Here is a 9,897-nt window from a genome sequence, read left to right as displayed (position 1 = left end):
TGCCTAGGTTCTTTTTCCATTTTTAGCTTGTTAATATCAACCACTCAATCTCGGATGCGATCTCTCCTCCTTCCGGTTGTCAGGGTGCTCGATCAAGCCCATTGATTGCATAAGGGTAGGGCCAGGGCCGCCGCTCGCACTGTGACATGCCAACAACCACCGATGAGAAACAAGGAAATGATTTCTTCTACGAAACAACAGTGTAATTTCTAGCTTTTTCGGCATGCTAGTGGAACTTGCGTAGAGTTTCTACATTTTAGGAGCAGAATGCAGATTCTCTAAGGCCCGGTTCAGACGGGCCGGCGACAAAGTCGTGGCGCACACCCATTGAGCTGCAAAAGAGAGGAAAAAGATTGGCGACTCAGCTCTTAAGGAACGCTGGTCGAGAGAAAGTGTACCGCCGCCTACATCACTGTCGGGCCTCGGCAGTGTCGTCGTCGACAATCACTATTTGTGAGAGTGTTGTTGGTAGGTACGCACAGGTGACTCGCGGGTCAAGATCGGTTCCGTGTAGTCTTTTGGTTTGGTAAAGTGATGCAAAGAGTCAAGACCCACTTCTTGAAAGCCGCCAGTGTGCGAGACAAAATGGGGAAATGGAAATGGAATGAACACAAAGAAGCAGCGGCAGAGCAGCTGCAGTATGACAGGCTTGGGGATGAAGATGATGACGGCAGTGGCGGTGGCCATGGCAGTACTGCTTGTTGCAGAGGTGCCAAACATGGTGTACGGGCAACCTGTATGCGGTGTGGATAGATGTCAGGCTTGGGCTCTGTTCGTGGTTCCCCCCAATGACACCCTCTACCTAATCGCAAATCGCTTTTCCTTGGACAATTTTACAGTTCTTCAGAACCTTAATGACATCAGTGACCCTGATAACATCTTGCCTGGCCAACTACTGCGCATCCCTTTCTCCTGCAATTGCGTCGGCAGTGGTACAACTCTATTCCACGCTTTTTCCTACTCTGTGGTTTCTGGAGACCAAGACGACACTGTTGCCATGATGAAGTTCAGCAATCTCACCACAGCGGGTGCCATTGACAGCACCAATGGGGGTGCCGAGAGTATACTGCCTGGTATGGTCTTGCAGGTCCCTATCAACTGCTCATGCGGAGATCCTACCGTCTCAGAGGACTATGGGATGTTTGGAACCTATTCTGCTCAGCCCAATGACAGCCTTTCCTCTCTGAGTCGTCAATTTAATATTTCTGAGGAGCTTCTGCGTAAATACAACCCTGCTGTGTCTTTTGATCCACTGCAACCCTTCATTTCCATCCTCTTCATCCCTATGAAAAGTAAGTCCTGCTTCCGGGCATACAGGTTTTGGCGCGATCTCTCTTTTTTATCTTATTTTGCTTCTATTTGTGCAGACAGTAGTGGCCAGTACCCATCACTTGTCACAAGGTAGTTTTGATGGACTCATCGGGCTTTTTACCGCTTCTAACAACTTTCTCGTCGCTAGCATAACTATGGTTATTCTCTTTGGTGGCATAATTAGGATTGCAGCTGATAATGTAGTTTGTGTTTTTTTCCAGTCCGGCTTCTTCAGTTGGTGAGATTTTTAATCAGATCTTGTAAAATGTCAGCAATCACACATTATAGCCTCATGCAGACAATCTTTCAACAGGAGGTGGTGGACCCAGCAAATGGATTTTAATAAGTGCTATGGTGGGGAGTGGGGTCTTTCTTATGATGTTGGGGCTTGGATTCTGGCTTTTGTGGGTCAAGTATAAAAGAAAATCTCAAAGGTTACCTATCAAAGATAAAATTAGCCATCAACCTAAGGTGGCCGTTGTTCCAAGTAATCTTCTTCATCTATGGTAATTGTTATCTACTCATTCTCGCTAAATGAGGTTGCTGATATGCATGTGTTGGCATTCCATTTTGAGCAGTTCCCACAGTGCCTCCAGCAATGACAGATATTAGCAACAAAACCATACATGGGGCACTTCCAGGTGTTCATTGTGTACATTTTTCATATGAGGAACTTGTCGTGGCCACAGAAAATTTTAGTCTTTCAAGGCAGATTGGAAAGGGTGGGTTTGCCACTGTTTTTTATGGTGAATGGCAAGGACAGGTGCCTCTCTCTCTCTCTCTCTCTCATACTTCTTTTGCAAGCATAGCCTCACGTACATTGTGGGCACATGTCATTATGGTAACTTTTATCTTTAGAGTGTTGACACATTTAAGTAGCCTGTAATAGGCCCAAGGAGGTGGTGAGAGTTCATGGGCTGTGAGGATGTTTAGGGATTGCTCGTGCACGTTCAATACCAATACACAATGCAAAAAGAAAGAAAGAAATCTTTATCAACATCTTATAGATGCTGAAGTCGGCCTATTGAGAGAGAACGATGTACATGTGTGTCCGTTGGGTATCCAAAAAAGGGACAAAAGTGCTGAGATTCAACATGTTACAGAATAAAATAGAATGATGTGGGGTGTGTATACATGTGTATGAGGGATGAGGGGGATGGAGCTCTACATCTTATGGATGTGAAACTACATGCGCAGGGGAGTACAATCATGATATGCAGAAGTATAGCTAGCTCCATCTAGACTCTAGTACCAAACTGGGGGTGTAGTATGGCATGCATAGGTCGGTAGGGGGTGAAGAGTCCTCGCTGTATAGCTGCAAGATATGAGAAGGCCCACTCTATCTCCCTCTGTCCTATCACCTTATGTTGTAGTTGAATCTCTCTGATGGTGCGTTGACGTACTCTGTGGGCTGGTAACTCGGAACCTTGGGTTGTCTGTGAGCTCGAACAATTTTTGCCTACTGGAGAGTGATCCCTCTGAATGTCAGTGGGTGGAATTGGGGTAGTTCTCTGAAAGATTTGATTCTCCCCCTCCATTGGTGGGTGTGGGTGGTTGAAGGAGAGTCTCTCTATGGTAGGAAGCGACCCAACTGTCTCTGGTCTATCTACTTCAATAGGGCTGTCTAGTGAAAAGGGTATGTTGGCCATTTGGATACATAGTGCTCATGGTCCTCCTCCCCACCTCCACATACCCTGCAATTCTTAAGATCTTTGTTGATTTGTTTTGCCCACCCAACTCAAAAGCTAGTCAATGAGATGAGACTCTGAGCGGTCTAATCGCGACTTTAGCACTATGCAGCATATATGACATATATCCTCCCCGCTCGATGAAGCAAGCCTTTAGAATAGTCATAAAGTGCTCTCCATAATACCGCATTCTCGATGGAAGAAGTTGTTTGGTGTAATCCATGTCTCTCAGATGTATAAATGCAAGAGATCTTGCCCGAGGGTGTATGAATGGTGAGTTTGGGTTGTACGGAAATGGTGGGAGCCACTCTATATCCAGACCATGGGCTGAATCACTGTTAGGTGCAACGGAATGAATGTTTGCGCTTTGCTCAAGACGAGTGCTCCGAACTGTGCTCAAGGTTCCTTTTATTCTTATGGAAGGGAGAGCCTTCTGTTCTTTATGAGAGAGTGCTATGATCACAAATAAAGTGAGTGGACACTGTGCGTGCAAGTGTATGAGACTGAGAGATAGAGAGAGAAGAGAGATACGACACCAGAGACGTTGTAAAACCCTCCTCCGAAGGCCCCACTTTCGTCGGCGAGAGTGGTCTACTTATGATTGCACAAACTGGTACAAACTGAATGCATATGACTGATGCAAGTCTAGGCTATGTTGGTGATGACGACGGTGATGGCAAAACCGACCTAAGGGCTGAAATCTGCAATCTTTTATCTGCTGTCCAAAAACGCTATGGGCTAAAATCTGCTAATCTTCTATTTGCTGAATTTTGACTCTATGTCGATGACGACGATGCGACGACGACGCGTTGAAAACGCAGATGCTGAAATATACGTTTTCCGGACTGAAACTGTAAACCTTGCGGAAACTGACCGTGCTGTCACGTGACACATCCCAACCCTATGTGTCCGTGTACAAGCTACACCATAGTAGGGTTTCCGTCAAGTCCAATCAAGTTAGATTAGAAGTGATTTGGCACTTTTGTGAGTCTATTCTTAGACCGTGCATGCCCAGTCACTCAGTGTAGATGCATATCCTCTGGTTGCACACCGCATAAGCATAAGCGTTTCCATCAGATTCCATCAGAGTTAGTTTGGGGATTTTTCAAATGACTTTATCCCATTTTTCCCTATTTTTAACATTTTTCACTTATTTATTAAGTGACTTTTGTAGGGCAAATTGGGTAAGTTAATATATAAGCAAACCCAAGTTAGCACAAATTGGCAGATGAGCAAAGACACAGCAGGCTTCCCCAAGTAACAGGTGTCCCACCCTCTCTCAGCAAGACCCTCTCCAAGTCCTTGGCGAGGCCACCCCCTTCCTTAAGCGTTTTCCTCATCGCCACCGTGATCCCTTCCCTTGGCGTTTTCCAGGACAGCCATTGCCATCCCTTAGACCTCTGAAGCATGGCGTTTCCTCCCTCCACTAGCAGCAGCCCCCTGATCCCACTAACGCTAACATGAGCCTTGCATCAGAAGCGATCCCAAGCAATAAAACGCAGTCAGCATTCAGCCTTCAACCTGCAGGGAGACCAGCGTTTTATCTTCAGCATTCAGCCATTAAAAACGCAGCAGATCTGCAGTGTTTTGACCTCCACTGTTCAGCGTTTTTACAGCCAGCCATCAGCGTTTTACAGCAGGTATTAAAGCAAGGAAAAACGCAGCCATATGCACAGCTAGATCAGCGTTTTTCATCACCAAGTCACCCCCAACAAGGCCAGTAAAATTCAGCCACAAGTCAGCCCGAAACAGTCCATTTTCAGCCCCAAAAACAGTCCCCGATTCCCGTCGAAGAAGATCACAGATTTAGCCATCGTCGTCGTCATCATCGTCGTCGCCATCGGCACAGTCCCATTGCATACGCATTGTACACCTTGTGCAATCAAAGTAGACCACTCTCGCCGACGAGAGTGGGGCCTTCGGAGGAGGGTTTTACAACCTCTCGGTGTCGTATCTCTTCTCTCTCCTTCTCTCAGTCTCATTCACTTGCACGCACAATATCCACTCACTTTGTTCATGATCACAACACTCTACAAGACGGAAGGCTCTCTCCATCCCTAAGAACTAAAAGGAACCTTGAGCAATAAAGATCACTAATCTTGAGAAAATACAACATTCATTCCGCTACACCTTACATTGGTATTAGAGCGTTGGAAGTGTTTTGCATTACTCAAGGAAAGGACCACAAGAACCACAATAATTTTTTTTGCTTGTTGCGATGGCACGAACTCAAGTTTACTTGGGCGTTGCGATTCCTAATCGTGTTTTGTTGAAGAGTGATAGGAATCCCAAGAAAGAAGGGCTTGTCCAGCCTCCCCTTGTGTCTCTTTTCACTCATTGAGAGCGGACCGTGCACTTAACGGCCGGCCAATTGACGTGAGGTGGGAAAAAGCAACCTTGGTGTGAGTGCAAGGCCACCAAGGGGTGCGCCCGTAGAAAAGGGTAGAACTCGGGTGAAGAGAAGATCCTTCTCCAACGCGGTTTGCAAGCGAAAGAAAATCTCAAGAACCCCAAGAACCCAAGACCCTCAAGACTCAAGAACCGCAAGAACCAAAGATTCTCACGAATCAAGGACCTCAAGAACCTCAAGACCCTCAAGAACCAAGTTCCTCGCGAGCTTAAGAGCCCAAGATCATAGTGCATGGTCGTCACCCGAAGCGGCATAGATACTTCGCATTCAGGTGATGAGCATGAGAGAGGCGACGAAGGATTCTCTCCACCAGGAGATTTTTCCAACCCTCCCCCTTCGCCATCTACGCCAGACCCTATGGAGGCAATGATGAAGCAGATGATAGCCATGATGGATAGACAGGAAGACAAGCGCCTTGCTTTAGAACGCGAGCGCATTGCTCTTGCCGCAAAACAAGAAGAAAATCGCCTTGCTCAGGACCGCGAGCGCGATGACAGAATTGCAAAAATGGCCGCAGATCAAGCAGCCAAGGACCGCGAGCGCGACGAAAGAAACACAAGATTTGCCGCCCAACAAGAAGAAAATCGACTTGCTCTCGAACGCGAGCGCGCTGAACGAAATGAACGAAAAGCAGAAAAGGAGGCCGAGCGTGAAGCTCAAAGGGAGCTTTGCAATCAAGAATTTATTGCCCAAATCCTAGCCTCGAAGACCGAACCACCCAAAGATCGTGGGAGTTCGTCAAGTGGCGCAAGCCACGATGCGGATTCACACAATCAAGTCACAGAGAAGTTGACTTTCAGTAAGTATGACGGTAAGATGGATGCTACTGTTATTCATTCTTGGTTGCATCAATTTAATGCTTATTTTACGACAACTAAGAAAACAGGCAATAGCAAAGTTTTGACGGCAGCTATGTACCTTGCCGGTGATGCCATAAATTGGTACCAGGCATGGCAAGAGGCACAGCTAGCCGCGCACCTAGAGGCAGCCGACGATTTCACGCCCCTCTCTTTTAGTTGGACTGATTTCCAAGACAAGCTCAAGGCGCGGTTTATGCCACCTCAGTACCTTGCACGACTGAAGGACGATTGGCGAGCTCTCAAGCAAAACGGTATGCCGGTTATGTCTTTCTCTAATCGGGTTTTGCAGCTCGACACTCAATTACGCAAATTGGATAAGAAGCACAAGGAGGCATTTCTTTACGGATTGGACGAGTATATCAAGTATGATGTCGAGGTACTCAATCCACCCGATCTCAACAAAGCGGTAGCAATTGCTCTCGCCCACGAGATGAAGCACAACAAAGGAAAGCCTAAGGAAAACAAGACTTCTCAAGGAACCCCGCAGAATTCTCAGAACACACAGAATGGTAATTCTTCTAGCCCTTCTTCCTCTAATTCCTCGGAAAAGAACACTAATAATGACTCTTAAGGGTAAAGCTAAAGCACCTGCAAAACCTAAGCTAACCCCTGATGAAAAAGCTTCACAAGGAATTATAGGAGGATACATCACGGCTGAAGAACAAGTGATTTATGCTAAAGAAGGTAGATGTTTTCAATGTCACGTTAAGGGGCACATTAAGAAGGCTTGTCCTAAGACAGTCCCACCTAAAGAACCAAAGGCACCCACAACTACCACAAACTCTGTCACAACACAACGAGCTCGAGCGACAAGTCTGGAACCATCGGATTCCATACATCCGTATCCACGCCACGAGCCATCTTCACGCGATACTCATGGTCACTGTCCTGCGTCCGCAGGTTCAGTTTCTGCACCAATTTTGCATCCACAAAATGGTGTGAGCTTCCATTATCAAGGAGTACGGTCACGTCGTGACCATTGATCTTCCCGAGGAAACGGAGAAGATCGTGCTTACCAAACACTTTGGTGCTAAAAGTACAATAGTTGCATGAACTGTGCGCTAAATGATGGATTTCAACTTGAACAACATCAGAGTTACCTGAGATCTCGTAAATTTGAACCGAAGGACGGCCTTGCGGTTTTTGCGTCTTTTTCTTCTTAGGGCAATCCTTGATTTGGTGACCCGTCTGGCCGCATCCGAAGCAAGCCCCCTTCTTCACTGTATCAGCAACTGAAGCATTTCTGGCTTTCTTCTTCTCCTGAGAAGATCTCAGCAGTGATTTGGACTCATGCTGGAATCGCGGTCGCTTCCGCGAAGCACCCTCACCGGATTGATGGTCTGCAATTCGTTTCTTCTCATAATTCGCTCCATTTATTAAATGGAACGTCCTGGCCTTTGCCACTGCATCCTGGACATGAGTCGGGGCTTTGTCCTTGATTAAGGCCCAATGGTAATCTTCATGTAACCCCAGCAAGTACATGTGCACGGCGTGTGTGGAATTCACCTTGCAGAAGGTGAGCGCCTCTTTGAAAGCTGTCGTATACTTATCAAAAGACAGAGTTTTCGTCGAAAGACTCTGCAGTTTGGCGTAAGCTTTCAAAGGGTCCATTTTGGTGAAATCCCTCTTGAATTTCACGCAAAAATCAGCCCACGTCGTAGGCTTTTCTGTCATGTCACGCCACCAGGTAAGCGCCTTGCTGCGCAGATAGAGAGGAATTGTTTGAATCCTCCATTCATCATGCTCCCCATGGAGATCAAAGTATGTGGTCCACTGGTGCAGCCAGTTATTTACGGCCAATTCTGTACACTCCTTCTCTTCACCTGAGAAATTTGTAGTTTTGTACGGAATTGTAGCAGTCGGACCACCCTGCGAACGCCCAAAAGCAGCAATCTGCGTCCGCAAATGTTGGAGATGGGTTTCCCCCTCGGAAATACGCACAGTCGTCGACTGAGCCATATTTTTGACAGTAGAAAGTCGGGAACTGAGCCCCTGTACGACCCCTTCGAGAGAGGCCAAGCGAAGGTTCGTCTGAACATTCGCGTTTTCCAGAGTGGTAACACGCTGGTCGAAACTCTGGAAAGTGCTTGTAATCCATGTGTAGAGAGCATGCGTGAATGGAATTTGGATGTTACTTGGCGCATCGTCACGTTGCACATCGGAGCTGGAGGAATCCATGGCGAAGTGCGTGAAAAACTAGAAAATTCACGCGAAACCGAGCCTTTTCTGCACTTTTCGGTTGCGAAAAGTTGAAGTTGCGAAGAGCTCCACGTGTCGGCGTGAGCGTCTGAAGGCGAGCAGGTGATGGCAGGAGCGGGAGAGCGCTAGCAGATAGGAGAGAGTAGACTCGAGAGAGGAGCAGAAGAGGAAAAAATGAAATGCTCTGTAACTTACAAGTCTCTGTAAGTGAGTTTTTTTAATAACTTAGGTTTCAGACTTGTGTTTTTTGAAACTAAAGTGGCCTGGCCCTTTTTTAAATTAAAAGGCCCACTTAAAATAAAGGTCACTTAATAAATTGTAACGAGGAGAGAGGGTAGCGTAAGAAAAAAAAAACCAGCGCTGAGGCTGCCGAGTGGAAGTTGCGAAGGAAAGAGGGGGCGTGTGGTTGCCCGCGGCCAGTACGCACAAGGGGTGCCAGATAGGAGCTAGTGTTGCAAATGAATTCCACGCCAGTAGTCTTGGCAGTCACTACTTCCTTCCTTGCAGAAAAACCCGCGCTATAGAGAAAAGGGTACCTGCAGAGAAAGCCACGCTACAGAGAGAGGTATTTGCATCTCTCTCTCTCTCTCTCTCTCTCTCTCTCTCTCTCTCTCTCTCTGCTTCGCACAGAGAACAGAGAGATTGAAAGAGTTACAATTTGCTGAATTTTAATACAAAACCAACAAATTAAGGGTAAATACACTGATTTTCATCGAAAACCAGTAAATTCAATAAAAAATCCTTTGATTTTTTGCACTTTCCCCTTTTAAATCGCTGAATTTTATCAAAAATCAGCGAGTAGTCTGTTAAATTCACCTGCAAACATGCTCAAGAGAAGAAAAATGATTAGTTAAATAACCATTTCGTCGAAAACTGCATGAAACAAAGACTATCCGACTCGAACCTATCCGTAGGTGTGCACACAGTCTCTCGTGCAGCCGAGCTAGCTCTGATACCATGAAACGAACGAGGAGATAGGATCTCTCTGCTACACAGACCGCCTATAGATACGCGTCGGACGAACCACCTGACCATAACCACCATCCGGCCATACTGGGGCCAACGTCCGAGGACGTAGGCGTGCACCTGTAAGACCGAGCGCCCCATACCACCCGACCTCACCTCCTCGAGGTGACCTCGCGCACTCCTAGCCTCGCGGGCTAACCACTGACACTCTGCCAGTGGGGTCGATAACTGTAAATGAGGCCTTGGTCTCTCTTTTATAATAATGGCCGGCCACACTGGCCGGGTTCACACTACGTCCGCCCGGACACTGGACGCCCATCCCGACGGCATTTGGGCTAGATCCCCTCTCCTGTGAGCGGGACATAACACATACTCGTGAGAAATCAGTGCTAATTGGCCCAACCAGTCCCAGACCGACCGACCTAGACTCCCGATGCGAGAAACCTGTCGGCTACAGCCGTTT

General features: G+C 47.1%; 1 protein-coding gene across 3 annotated transcripts in view; it reads left to right on the top strand.

The window, feature by feature from the left end:
• The first annotated feature begins 364 nt into the window (after positions 1-364).
• LOC147459493 (chitin elicitor receptor kinase 1-like) overlaps positions 365-9,897 on the top strand; it is a 45,228-nt gene continuing 35,695 nt past the window's right edge. For 2 of the 3 annotated variants that reach the window (XR_015187883.1, XR_015187882.1), the window contains exons 1-5: positions 366-1,292; positions 1,368-1,401; positions 1,533-1,549; positions 1,625-1,798; positions 1,890-2,074. Coding sequence is in view for 1 of the 3 variants with exons in the window: in XM_086510748.1 (XP_086366874.1) it covers positions 605-1,292; positions 1,368-1,401; positions 1,533-1,549; positions 1,625-1,798; positions 1,890-2,074 (1,098 nt within the window). In the remaining 2 variants the exon portion in view is untranslated. Of the gene's footprint in view, positions 1,293-1,367; positions 1,402-1,532; positions 1,550-1,624; positions 1,799-1,889; positions 2,075-9,897 lie in introns of all 3 variants that reach the window. The other variant, XM_086510748.1, reaches the window with a different exon arrangement.

The sequence above is a fragment of the Adiantum capillus-veneris genome, chromosome 4, assembly GCF_014529385.1.
Source record: "Adiantum capillus-veneris isolate H3 chromosome 4, ASM1452938v2, whole genome shotgun sequence".
Lineage (NCBI taxonomy): Eukaryota > Viridiplantae > Streptophyta > Polypodiopsida > Polypodiales > Pteridaceae > Adiantum > Adiantum capillus-veneris.
Note: the sequence above shows the minus strand (reverse complement) of the source record. Positions and strands in the feature narration are given on the sequence as shown.